This window comes from Oncorhynchus masou, chromosome 25 (assembly GCF_036934945.1).
Source record: "Oncorhynchus masou masou isolate Uvic2021 chromosome 25, UVic_Omas_1.1, whole genome shotgun sequence".
NCBI lineage: Eukaryota > Metazoa > Chordata > Actinopteri > Salmoniformes > Salmonidae > Oncorhynchus > Oncorhynchus masou.
This window is the reverse complement of record NC_088236.1, coordinates 4,527,019-4,541,351: the sequence shown is the minus strand read 5'-3', so window position 1 is coordinate 4,541,351 and position 14,333 is coordinate 4,527,019. Positions and strand designations below refer to the sequence as shown.

Here is a 14,333-nt window from a genome sequence, read left to right as displayed (position 1 = left end):
AGTTAGTTCCAGGGGGCTGTAACAGTTCTCATAGTTAGTTCCAGGGGGCTGTAACAGTTCTCACAGTTAGTTCCAGGGGGCTGTAACAGTTCTCATAGTTAGTTCCAGGGGGCTGTAACAGTTCTCATAGTTAGTTCCAGGGGGCTGTAACAGTTCTCATAGTTAGTTCCAGGGGGCTGTAACAGTTCTCACAGATAGTTCCAGGGGGCTGTAACAGTTCTCATAGTTAGTTCCAGGGGGCTGTAACAGTTCTCATAATTAGTTCCAGGGGGCTGTAACAGTTCTCACAGTTAGTTCCAGGGGGCTGTAACAGTTCTCATAGTTAGTTCCAGGGGGCTGTAACAGTTCTCACAGTTAGTTCCAGGGGGCTGTAACAGTTCTCATAGTTAGTTCCAGGGGGCTGTAACAGTTCTCATAGTTAGTTCCAGGGGGCTGTAACAGTTCTCATAGTTAGTTCCAGGGGGCTGTAACAGTTCTCACAGTTAGTTCCAGGGGGCTGTAACAGTTCTCATAGTTAGTTCCAGGGGGCTGTAACAGTTCTCACAGTTAGTTCCAGGTGCATGCTTGTCGACAACTGGCATGAGCGATTTTACAAATAGTCAGAGTCATACATCTGGATTCTATTCTTACTGCTGTCTCAAAAGGTGCTGTCGAGTCTCAGAAATGGCTAATATCGTAACATTATCTAAGATTAGCAAATTACTAATCTCAGGAATTTTGCTTCTGAGGCTGCATATATTTACAGTACCAGTACACTAAAAGGGCTAATATATTAATTTTCACAATTTCACAGTATTATTCCAACCTTGTGGAAATATATATATATATATAAAACACAGGAAAATGACGTTTTTGACTACACGGGACCTTTAAAAATGTGCAAATCAATTTAAAGTAATTTCTCCATTCTCCAATGTCATGACAGTTTAGAAAGTCACTCAATCAAAAAATACACGTCTGTTATTTCACAATGCTTAATTAAGTCTACGAGCCACTCAGACTTGAGACGTCACATTTATAAATAGATGCTAATCAATATAATTTAGGGTTGCATTCCAAAGGGCTGCCTATTCCCTACCGTACTGGGCCCAGAGGGCTCTGATCAAAAGTTGTGCACTATATATTAAAGAGGCTGGTGTTTGGGACACAATTCATTTAATTCCAATGCTGCGGATTTCTGAAACTGAACTTCAACCACTTTACAATTCAACTTCCAAGTGGTGCTAATGTCAAGGAGACTGGCTTTTCCTGTTCCTATTGCGTTGCTTGCTCTCGTTTTTAAAGCTTAGATTGGAATAGACTTTAAGAGGTCCTCAGGGGTAGACGGGGCTGACGAGGTAGACAGATTTCCCTTTGGCTTTTCTCTGTTGTCCCTTTACCTATATACCTGAGACACTTGGAAGGTAACAGAGAACAGTAAGACAGAGAACAATAAGATGGAGAAAAATAAGACGGAGAAAAATAAGATAGAGAACAGTAAGATAGAGAACAGTAAGACAGAGAACAGTAAGACAGAGAACAATAAGATGGAGAACAATAAGATAGAGAACAATAAGATAGAGAACAGTAAGATAGAGAACAGTAAGATAGAGAACAATACGATCGAGAACAGTAAGACAGAGAACAGTAAGACAGAGAACAATACGATGGAGAACAATAAGATCGAGAACCGTAAGAGAGAGAACAATAAGATAGAGAACAGTAAGATAGATAACAATAAGATAGAGAACTGTAAGAGAGAGAACAGTAAGATAGATAACCATAAGATAGAGAACAATAAGATAGAGAACAGTAAGAGAGAGAATGGTAATATAGAGAATGGTAAGCCAAAGAATGGTAAGCCAGACAATGGTAAACCAGAGAATGGTCAAGTTGAGATTGGTAAGCCAAAGAATGGTAAGCCAGAGAATGGTAAGCCAAAGAATGGTAAGCCAGACAATGGTAAACCAGAGAATGGTCAAATTGAGATTGGTAAGCCAGAGAATGGTAAGCCAAAGAATGGTAAGCCAGAGAATGGTAAGCCAGAGAATGGTAAACCAGAGAATGGTCAAATTGAGATTGGTAAGCCAGTGAATGGTAAGCCAGAGAATGGTAAACCAGAGAATGGTCAAATTGAGATTGGTAAGCCAGAGAATGGTAAACCAAAAAATGGTAAGCCAGAGAATGGTAAACCAGAGACTGGTCAAATTGAGAATGGTAAGCCAGAGAATGGTAAGCCAGAGAATGGTAAGTCAGAGAATGGTAAGCCAGAGAAGGGTCAAATTGAGATTGGTAAGCCAGAGAATGGTAAGCCAAAGAATGGTAAGCCAGAGAATGGTAAGCCAGAGAATGGTCAAATTGAGATTGGTAAGCCAGAGAATGGTAAGCCAGAGAATGGTCAAATTGAGACTGGTAAGCCAGAGAATGGTAAGCCAGAGAATGGTAAACCAGAGAATGGTCAAATTGAGATTGGTAAACCAGAGAATGGTCAAATTGAGATTGGTAAGCCAGCGAATGGTAAGCCAGAGAATGGTAAACCAGAGAATGGTCAAATTGAGATTGGTAAGCCAGAGAATGGTAAACCAAAAAATGGTAAGCCAGAGAATGGTAAACCAGAGACTGGTCAAATTGAGAATGGTAAGCCAGAGAATGGTAAACCAGAGAATGGTCAAATTGAGAATGGTAAGCCAGAGAATGGTCAAATTGAGATTGGTAAGCCAGAGAATGGTAAACCAAAAAATGGTAAGCCAGAGAATGGTAAACCAGAGACTGGTCAAATTGAGAATGGTAAGCCAGAGAATGGTAAACCAGAGACTGGTCAAATTGAGAATGGTAAGCCAGAGAATGGTAAACCAGAGAATGGTCTGATCTGAAAACACCAACAAGAGTATTTTATGTTCCATGGAACCTGGTCTGAAAATAACATATCCCTCCTGGTCCCTCCTCTTACGAACGTGGATTAAATTCAGCAAATCTCCTTGGGTAATTCTTTCTCATGAGTGGAAGTACCTTTTGAATGTCACCGGGACTCATTTCACCATTGAAATGCTCAGTGTGATCATGTGGGCGTGTTGATACAAATTTGAATATAATTACATACACACCCCTGATTGGCGAATAGGATCGAGCCTACCCCTTTTACCCCTTGAGGTGTCACTACAGACACCCTGGTTTGAATCCAGGCTGTAACACAACCGGCCATGATTTCCCATAGGGCGGCGCAAAATTGGCCCAGCGTCATCCTTCATTAAAAATCTGAATTTGTTCTACATAGACTTGCCAGGCTATGAGGGGTGGCCAGTCCTCTTCTGGCTGTGCCGGGTGGAGATTATAAACCTAGAGAGGAACCAGGCTATGAGGGGTGGCCAGTCCTCTTCTGGCTGTGCCGGGTGGAGATTATAAACCTAGAGAGGAACCAGGCTATGAGGGGTGGCCAGTCCTCTTCTGGCTGTGCCGGGTGGAGATTATAAACCTAGAGAGGAACCAGGCTATGAGGGGTGGCCAGTCCTCTTCTGGCTGTGCCGGGTGGAGATTATAAACCTAGAGAGGAACCAGGCTATGAGGGGTGGCCAGTCCTCTTCTGGCTGTGCCGGGTGGAGATTATAAACCTAGAGAGGAACCAGGCTATGAGGGGTGGCCAGTCCTCTTCTGGCTGTGCCGGGTGGAGATTACAACAGAACATGGCCAAGATGTTCAAATGTTCATAGATGACCAGCAGGGTCAAATAATAATAATCACAGTAGTTGTCGAGGGTGCAGCAAGTCAGCACCTTGGGAGTAAATGTCAGTTGTCTTTTCATAGCCGATCATTAAGAGTATCTCTACCGCTCCTGCTGTCTCTAGAGAGTTGAAAACAGCAGGTCTGGGACAGGGAGCACGTCCGGTGAACAGGTCAGTAATCCAATAAAACCACCACTTATTTTTAAAATTAGGAATCCAACGTGCCATTTGTTTATTTCTGTGTTTTACGTGACTAATGCTACTACTTTTTGGAAAATGTGTTGTACAGCAAGGAGTCAACATGTCAGGTAGTCCTGGGGCATGGTCCTAGGGCTCAGGTTCTCCGAGAGAGAGAAAGAAAGAGAGAATTAGAGAGAGCATACTTAAATTCACACAGGACACTGGATAAGACAGGAGAAGTACTCCAGATATAACAAACACATTTTTAGTTTTTAGAGGTGCAACTGCATCTAGGGTATTGCGCAAAGCTAAATTGAGTTCCTCAGTTAGGTGGTTAACTGATTTTTTTTAACAAGTCTGATCACACTTTAACACACTCTAACACACTCTAACACTCTAACACACTAACACACTCTATCACACTCTAACACACTCTATCACACTCTAACACACTCTATCACACTCTAACACACTAACACACTCTAACACACTCTAACACACTAACACACTCTAACACACTCTATCACACTCTAACACACTATAACACACTCTAACACACTATATCACACTCTAACACACTCTAACACACTATCACACTCTATCACACTCTAACACACTATATCACACTCTAACACACTCCATCACACTACATCACACATGTCATTTTTAGTTGCATAGTTCGTATATCCTTGTAATTATCATTTGTTTGACTGTTCTTGTCTATCAGTGTATGAACTCTAGTTTTTTGTGGACCCCGGAAGAGTGTCTGCTACTCTAGGAGATCCTCGAGAACACGTAAATAAACAAATAGTGCACTACTTTTGACCAGAACCCACAGGGTGCATGCATAGTCCATTTGGGGATGCCACTTTTTAGAGAATAGGGTGCCATTTGGGACACATCCAAAATAGAGGATGACTTGTTTCTGGTTCTCCTAGTGGAAAACTTCCACAGGGGCATCCAGTTGAAATCACTCAATGCTTCCCAAATGGCACCCTATTCCCTATGTTGTGCACTACTTTTGACCAGGGCCCTATGGCACCCTACTCCCTATTTAGTGCAAAACATTTGACAAGGGCCCATATATACGAAATAGGGTGTCATTTGTGACGCACACATTGCTGAATGCTTCCCTTAGCCTTATTCGCCTTTACTCTACAATGTTTACGTTAGCTCTGAGTAGAGAGGGAGCCGGGGATCAAGCAGAGGCGTTGAAAGTAGTGGACCACAATCCCTCCGGCAGGTTGAGAGAGGACCCCTGTTTGCGTTCCACTAGCTAGATGTCACTGTGCACTCCTGACAAGAAAGATATATGAGGGAGTAAGAATTCTAAATGACTCTCTGTCTTCACACAGGATTAATCAGAGATGTTCTGTCTTCACACAGGATTCATCAGAGATGTTCTGTCTTCACACAGGATTCATCAGAGATGTTCTGTCTTCACACAGGATTCATCAGAGATGTTCTATTTTAATACACCTACGTGAGAATGCTATTCAACACCATACTGCCCTCCAAGCATCACCAAGCTAAGGACTCTGGGACTAAACACCTCCCTCTGCAACTGGATCCTGGTCTTCCTGACAGGCTACCCACAGGCGGTAAGTGTAGTAACAACCCAACTGCCACACTGATTTTCAACACAGGGGCCCCTCAGGGTTGTGTGCTCAGTCCCCTCCGGTATGCCCTGTTCACCCACGACTGCATGGCAAAGCACGACTCCAACACCATCATTAAGTTTGCCAATGACACAACAGTGGTAGGCCTGATCACCGACAACAATGCGACAGCCTATAAGGAGGAGGTCAGAGACCTGGCTGTGTGGTGTCAGGATAACAACCTCTCCCGCAACGTGATCAAGACAAAGGAGATGATTGTGGACGACAGGAAAAGGAGGTCCTAGCACGCCCCTAGTCTCATCGACGGGGCTCATCGACGGGGCTGTAGTGGAGCAGGTTGAGAGCTTCAAGTTCCTTGGTGTCCACATCACCAACAAACTATCATGGTCCAAACAGACCAAGACAGTTGTGAAGAGGGCACGACAACATCTATTCCCCCTCAGGAGACTGAATCGATTTGGCATGGGTCTCCAGATCCTCAAAAGCTTCTACAGCTGCACCATCGAGAGCATCCTGACTGGTTGCATCACTGCCTGGTTTGGCAACTGCTCGGCCTCCGACCACAAGGCATTACAGAGGGTAATGCGTATGGCCCAGTACATCACTGGGGCCAAGCTTCCTGCCATCCAGGATCTCTACACCAGGCGGTGTCAGAGGAAGGCCCTAAAAATTGCCAAAGACTCCAGCCACCCTAGTCATGGACTGTTCCCTCTGCTACTGCACGGCAAGTTGTACCGGAGTGCCAAGTCTACATCGAAACAGCTTCTACCCCCAAACCATAAGACCCCTGAACAATCAAATGGCTTCCCTGAAAATAGCGAACACTCCTCAAGCGTCATATGTTTTTCCATTTCTCAACAGACCAGGCGAGCAGATCATTACTTTTTTAAACTCAAGCTAGGAGTCATTAGAGCAGAAGTTGTCTATTATTATTTATCTTATATTTATCTTACAATGGTAATAAACATTAAACTTGAAGTAGGACTATATTTATCTTTCAATGGTATTAAAGTAGGAGTCCTTCAGTAGGATTATATGTATATTTCATCCATATTCACAAAGCGTCTTCATTCTTTAATTGCCATTAGCATCTTGGTGTCCACTAGTCTTCCTGGACTGCTGATGTAGGAGAACATTCAGAAGTTATGAAATAAGATTATAAACATTTTAAATTCAGGCTTTAACATAAACAAATGTGAGAAATGTCAAGGGGTTGGAGACTTAACTGTTTTTAGTTTATGTTTTCAATAGTTTTATAGGGTGGAACTGCAATTTGCACCATTTCTGTAAAATCGCCAATATAGGAAAATATTACATATGCACAATCGCACGTCCACTGTCTCTGAGCACAGGAAATGAAAAGGAAATGCTGAATAGAAACTCTGCAAACTACATCCTTTGCTCCCAATGGAATTAATGGTGACAACATCTCGACCACTCAGGCCTTGAATCAATCTCTAATTTTATACAGCAATTTTCTCTGATAAAATAAACTCAGCAAAAAAAGAAACATCCTCTCACTGTCAACTGCGTTTATTGTCAGCAAACTTAACATGTGTAAGTATTTGTATGAACATGGGGGCGGCAGGGTAGCCTAGTGGTTAGAGCATTGGACTAGTAACCAAAGTTCAAACCCCCGAGCTGACAAGGTACAAATCTGTCGTTCTGCCCCTGAACAGGCAGTTAACCCACTGTTCCTAGGCCGTCATTGAAAATAAGAATTTGTTCTTAACTGACTTGCCTAGTAAAATAAAGATAAAATAAATCAAAATAAAAACATAAAATTCAACAACTGAGACATAAACTGAACAAGTTCCACAGACATGTGACTAACAGAAATGGAATAATGTGTCCCTGAACAAAGGGGGGGTAAAATCAAAAGTAACAGTCAGTATCTGGTGTGGCCACCAGCTGCATTAAGTACTGCAGTGCATCTCCTCCTCATGGACAGCACCAGATTTGCCAGTTCTTGCTGTGAGATGTTACCCCACTCTTACACCAATGCACCTACAAGATTCAAAAGGTCCCAGACGTGCTCAATGGGATTGAGATCCAGGCTCTTCGCTGGCCATGGCAGAACACTGACATTCCTGTCTTGCAGTATGGCTGGAGGCATTGTCATGGATGAGCCTGCAGGAAAGGTACCACATGAGGGAGGAGGATGTATTCCCTGTAACACACAGAGTTGAGATTGCCTGCAATGACAACAAGCTCAGTCCGATGATGCTGTGACACACCGCCCCAGACCATGACGGACCGTCCACCTCCAAATCGATCCCGCTCCAGAGTACAGGCATCGGTGCAACGCTCATTGCTTTGACAATAAATGCAAATCTGACCATGCTCATTGCTTTGACAATAAATGCAAATCTGACCATCACCCCTGGTGAGACAAAACCGTAACTAGCACTTTTTGCCAGTCCTGTCTGGCCAAGGGACAGTGGGTTTGTACCCATAGGCGGTGACATAGTGATGTCTGGTGAGGCCCTGCCTTACAACAGGCCAACAAGCCCTCAGTCCAGCCTCTCTCAGCCTATTGCGGACAGTATGAGCACTGACGGAGGGATCGTGCATTCCTGGTGTAACTCGGGCAGTTGTTGTTGCCATCCTGTACCTGTCCCGCATGTGTGATGTTCAGATGTACTGATCCTGTGCAGGTGTTGTTACACGTGGTCTGCCACTGTGAGGACAATCATCTGTCCGTTCTGTCTCCCTGTAGCGTGGTCTTAGGGGTCTCACAGTACGGACATTGCTATTTATTGCACTGGCCACATCTGCAGTCCTCATGCCTCCTTGCAGCATTCCTAATGCATGTTCACGCAGATAAGCAGGGACCCTGGGCATCTTTCTTTTGGTGTTTTTCAGAGTCAGTAGAAAGGCCTCTTTAGTGTCCTAAGTTTTCATAACTGTGATCTTAATTGCCTACCGTGTGTAAGCTGTTAGTGTCTTAACGACCGTTCCATAGGTGCAAGTTCATCAATTGTTTATGGTTCATTGAACAAGCATGGGAAACAGTGTTTAAACCCTTTACAATGAAGGGTTGATGAATGATCTGTGAAGTTATTTGGATTTTTACGAATTATCTTTGAAAGACAGGGTCCTGAAAAAGGGACGTTTCTTTTTTTTGCTGAGTTTGTGTAAAGGGGGAACCTGATGGTGCCGACAGAGATGGTCGCCTCGCTTCGAGTACTTAGGAAACTATGCAGTATTTAGTTTTTTATGTATTATTTCTTATGTTGCTAGCCCAGAAAATCTTAAGTGTAATTACATACAGCCGTGAAGAACTATTGGATATCAGAGTGACGTCAACTTACCAACATTATGACCAGGAATACGACTTTCCTGAAGCTTATCCTTTGTTTGGACCTCCACGCTGGACATTGGGTCTAATCCCGACTCAAAACAATGTCGCCGCAGAAGAGGTAGACAGAGCGGCCTCCTGGTCAGACTTTGAAGGCGTGTACACCACCCACAGCTTCGGAGTATATTGCCAATGTCCAGTCTCTAGACAACAAGGTAGCAAAAATTAGGGCAATGAAATTAGGTTAGGTTAGATTAGGTTGCATTCCAGAGAGACATCAGAGATTGTAACATTCTCTGTTTCACGGAAACATGGCTCTCTCGGGATATGTTGTCGGAGTCGGTACAGCCACCGGGTTTCTTAAACAATAAACATCTCTCTGGGAAGAAGAAGGGCGGGGGTGTATGCTTCATGATTAACGACTCATTGTGTAATCATAACAACATACAGGAACTTAAGTTCTTTTGTTCACCTAACCTAGAGTTCCTTACAATCAAATGCCGACAATATTATCTCCCAAGAGGATTCTCGTCGGTTATTGTCACAGTTGTGTATATCCCCCCTCAAGCAGTATCACGATGGCCCTCAAGGAACTTCACTGGACTCTATGTTAACTGGAAACCATATATCCTGAGGCTGCATTTATTGTAACTGGGGATTTTAACGAAGCAAATTTGACAACAAGGCTACCTAAACTCTATCAGCATGTTGATTGTAGCACTCACACGGTCAAAACACTGGATCACTGCTACTCTAACTTCCGCAATGCATACAAGGGCCTCCCCCGCCCTCCCTTTGGCAAATCCGACCACGACTCCATTTTGCTCCTACTGTCCTATAGGCAGAAATTCAAACAGGATGTACCCTGGTCAAGAACCATTCAACGCTGGTCTGACCAATCAGAATCCACGCTTCAAGATTGTTTTGATCAAGCAGACTGGGAAATGTTCTGGGCAGCCTCAGTGAATAACATCGATTTATACGCTGATTCGGTGAGTTTATCAGGAAGTGTATAAGAGATGTTGTTCCCAATGTGACTATTAAAACCTTAACCAGAAACCGTGGATAGATGGCATTCACGCAAAACTGAAAGCGCGACCCATCGCATTTAACCATGGGAAAGATGACTGGGAATATGGCCGAAAATTAACATGCATTTATTCCCTCCGCAAGGTAATCAAACAAACAAAATGTCGGTACGGGGATAAAGTGGAGTCACAATTCAACGGCTCAGACACGAGTTCTATGTGGCAGGGAAATGACAGACTAAGAAAAGAAAACCACGTCAAAAATACCGACGTCTTGCTTCCAGACAAACTAAACACCTTCTTTGTCCGCTTTGAGGATAATACAGTGCAACTGATGTGGCCCGCTACCAAGAACTGCGGGTCCCCCTCTCCTTATCCGTGGCCAACGTGAGTAAGACATTTAAATATGCTAACCCTCGCAAGGCTGCTGGTCCATATGGTGTTTATGATCATATTCAATCGCTCCCTATCACAGGATGCTGTCCCCACATGCTTCAAGATGTCCACCATCGTTCCTCTACCCAAGAAGGCATAGATAACTAAACTAAATAACTATCGCTCCGTAGCATTCCCTTCTGTTGTCATGAAGTGCTTGAGAGACTAGCCAAGGATCATATCACACAACAGTAGTGGGCTTGATAACCAACTACGACGAGATAGCCTACAGGGAGGAGGTGAGGCACTCGGAGTGTGGTGTCAGGAAAACAACCTCCCACTCAACGTCAACAAAACAAAGGAAATGGTCGTGGACTTCAGGAAACAGCAATCCACATTGATGGGACAGTAGTGGAGAAAGTGGAAAGTTTTAAGTTCCTCGACGTACACATCACGGACAAACTGAAAAGGTCCACCCACACAGATAACTTGGTGAAGAAGGCGCAACAGTGCCTCTTCAACCTCAGGAGGCTGAAGAAATCTGGCTTGTCAGCTAAAACTCTCACAAACTTTTACAGATGCACAATTGAGAGCATCCTGTCGGGCTGTACACCTACAGCACCCGATGTCAAAGGAAAGCCCAAAATATCAAGGAAAACAACCACCCGAGCCACTGCCTGTTCACCCCACTATCATCCAGAAGGCGAGGTCAGCACAGTTGCATCAAAGCTGGGACCGAGAGACTGAAAAACATCTTCTATCTCAAGGCCATCAGACTGTTAAACAGCCTTCACTAACACAGGGAGGCTGCTGCCTACATACAGACTCGAATCATTGGCCACTTTAATAAATGGATCACTAGTCACTTTAATTAATGACACTTTAACGATGTTTACATATCTTGCATTAGTCATCTCATATGTATGTAATGTATTTTAAACCATTTACTGCATCTTGCCTATGCTGCTCGGCCATCGCTCATCCATATTTTATATGTACGTATTCTTATTCCATCCCTTTAGATTTGTGTGTATTCGATAGTTGTTGTGAAATTGTTTCGATGACTCGTTTGCTATTACTGCACTGTCAGAACTAGAAGCACAAGCATTTTCGCTACTCTCGTAATTAACATCTGTTAACCATGTGTTATGTGACCAATAAAATTTGATTTTCCTCTTACTAGTGGATAAGAGGCCTAGGGTTCTGGGAGGTAGCTTGGGGTGATGGGGTGATGTTGGTAGAGGGTGTGTGTGTGTGTGTGTGTGGGTGTGTGTGTGTGTTATTGTCAGCGTTGTCTTAGAGGAAGCTCTGGATTAGCACCAGTGTAAACACAGGGATGATTTCTGGAGCGAGGTGGTGGTTTAGGATAAATGTTATCCTAACGTTGAACCTTTTAGAGAGGAGACTTGATGATTAGATCTCTTGGTTGCGTAGGGAGAACATCGCTATCCATTAAGTACTGTCCATTTGTCTCTTTAGTTATTATCACATATAGAATAAACATGGCTAAAATCAGACCTTGTTTGTTTTAGCAAGTGATGAGTTATCTAACAAATGTAATTTGTCATGTCAACGGCTTTTAGGGGATTGAGGGTTTGACAAGGTGCAGATTGTGAAAATAATGGTTTCGTCGGAAGAGATGAGAAAATATATAAATTATATTTATATATAAATATAGACAGATCAAAACCGCTCTCTGTCTTTTAAAAGTGCGGACATTATGCTTATTTTTCTGCTCAGTTAATGTTCAGTTGAAGACCAAAAGCCTCAGAATTATACATACAATACTACAGTACTATCACTAAACACCCCCCCCCCGTAGAGAGGAGCCTCTAAATTGACATGACTGTATATGTCCTCGTTAACCATAATGTCTTTTCGTCTCAACATTTATCCAAATTGTGGCGGGAAAGGACTTGCAGGATCTAAAAAGGGGCAACGACCAGAAATACCCTTGGAGATTTCTGGCACGGCGTCCCCTTGTGATATTCCATCCATATACAAGCTGCAGGTTAGAGACAGTGCAGGGACAAGGGCCTTCTTGTACGGCAGTGTCATTCTCTGTGTTGTGGTATGTGGAAGGGAAGGCTAACGAGTCACCCACCCCATCGTTTTGTTCGGCGCTGAAGCTTCCACTGCATTCAACCCCAGGGGTTGTCCTTCTGTACCAACACATGTTCTGGTCATGCAAATCAGCATGTAGCCTAGTGGTTAGAGTGTTGGACTTGTAACCGAAAGGTTGCTAAATTGAATCCCCGGTTTGTTCTGCCCCTGAACAAGGCAGTTAACCCACTGTTCCTAGGCTGTCATTGTAAATAAGAATTTATACTTAACTGACCTGCCTAGTTAAATAAAGGATAAATAAATTAGAAAATGTACTTGTCACCTTGGGGAGGGCCAACAAAGAGACACGTAGAGGAGCTGCCGCAGGCTGCGTTTTAACCTTGTCTTAATCGTGTTCCTCCTTCTCTTATACAAACATAATGTTAGTCCTACTCTTGGGCTAACCTTGATCAGTGCTAAGAGCTAACTAGTGACAAAGTGTTACTCAAGAAATTGAATGTTTCTTCGCTTGTTTTATTGGGCAGAGTAGATCAACTTAGGCTTTATATGCTAACAAAGGGACAGGGAGACCTGATCCTAGATCAGTAATACTCTGAGCCCCTTTGAAGGGACAGGGAGACCTGATCCTAGATCAGTAAATACTCTGAGCCCCTTTGAAGGGACAGGGAGACCTGATCCTAGATCAGTAAATACTCTGAGACCCTTTGAAGGGAGAGGGAGACCTGAACCTAGATCAGTAAATACTCTGAGACCCTTTGAAGGGACAGGGAGACCTGATCCTAGATCAGTAAATACTCTGAGACCCTTTGAAGGGACAGGGAGACCTGATCCTAGATCAGTAAATACTCTGAGACCCTTTGAAGGGACAGGGAGACCTGATCCTAGATCAGTAAATACTCTGAGACCCTTTGAAGGGACAGGGAGACCTGATCCTAGATCAGTAATACTCTGAGACCCTTTGAAGGGACAGGGAGACCTGATCCTAGGTCAGTAAATACTCTGAGACCCTTTGAAGGGACAGGGAGACCTGATCCTAGATCAGTAAATACTCTGAGACCCTTTGAAGGGACAGGGAGACCTGATCCTAGATCAGTAAATACTCTGAGACCCTTTGAAGGGACAGGGAGACCTGATCCTAGATCAGTAAATACTCTGAGCCCCTTTGAAGGGACAGGGAGACCTGATCCTAGATCAGTAATACTCTGAGACCCTTTGAAGGGAGAGGGAGACCTGATCCTAGATCAGTAAATACTCTGAGACCCTTTGAAGGGACAGGGGTATCTGATATAAGATCAACAATATTCTGGAACGCTTTGCGAACACGGAGTTGAACTGTTTACTACGAGGATGAGAAAGGACTTGTTAATTCTGAGGACAGACAGCTACTGCTCAATGCAAGCGATTGATTTAACGAGAAGCCTGTTGTTACAAAATAAAAACATGTTGATTGATTAACGGGCTGAAGTTTAGACAAGAGAACACTTTGCCTGGTATAGAGATGTGGTAGTGATTTCAGGAAAAGGTGCAACAGCCCTGTAAAGGGCTTTTCAGATGAAAATGGATGAAGTCATTGGTGGCAGGATTATATCAAAGGCGTTAAATTGAAGGCTTTGCAAAAGGAACTAGAAATTCACCATCATTAGCACCTTTGACTTTTTAATTTGGTTTTTATATACATTTATAATTTTCTGTAACACTTCATAAAAACATTTGTTTCTTTCTTGTTTGAAATATAAGGGCCTATTGACAGTTATTGTCATGTCTATAGGTTACATGACTAGATGTCTATAGGTTACATAGCTATATGTCTATAGGTTACATGACTAGTTGTCTATAGGTTACATGACTAGTTGTCTATAGGTTACATAGCTAGATGTCTATAGGTTACATGACTAGATGTCTATAGGTTACATAGCTAGATGTCTATAGGTTACATGACTAGATGTCTATAGGTTACATGACTAGATGTCTATAGGTTACATAGCTAGATGTCTATAGGTTACATGACTAGATGTCTATAGGTTACATGACTAGATGTCTATAGGTTACATAGCTAGATGTCTATAGG

At 43.2% G+C, this 14,333-nt stretch overlaps 1 protein-coding gene across 1 annotated transcript; it reads left to right on the top strand.

Annotated features, from left to right (window-relative positions):
- Positions 1-1,436: 1,436 nt before the first annotated feature.
- LOC135514443 (basic salivary proline-rich protein 3-like) lies at positions 1,437-2,852 on the top strand. The gene has a single exon (XM_064937945.1). It carries the CDS (start codon positions 1,437-1,439, stop codon positions 2,850-2,852), a length of 1,416 nt encoding a protein of 471 aa, XP_064794017.1.
- The last annotated feature ends 11,481 nt before the right edge of the window (positions 2,853-14,333 follow it).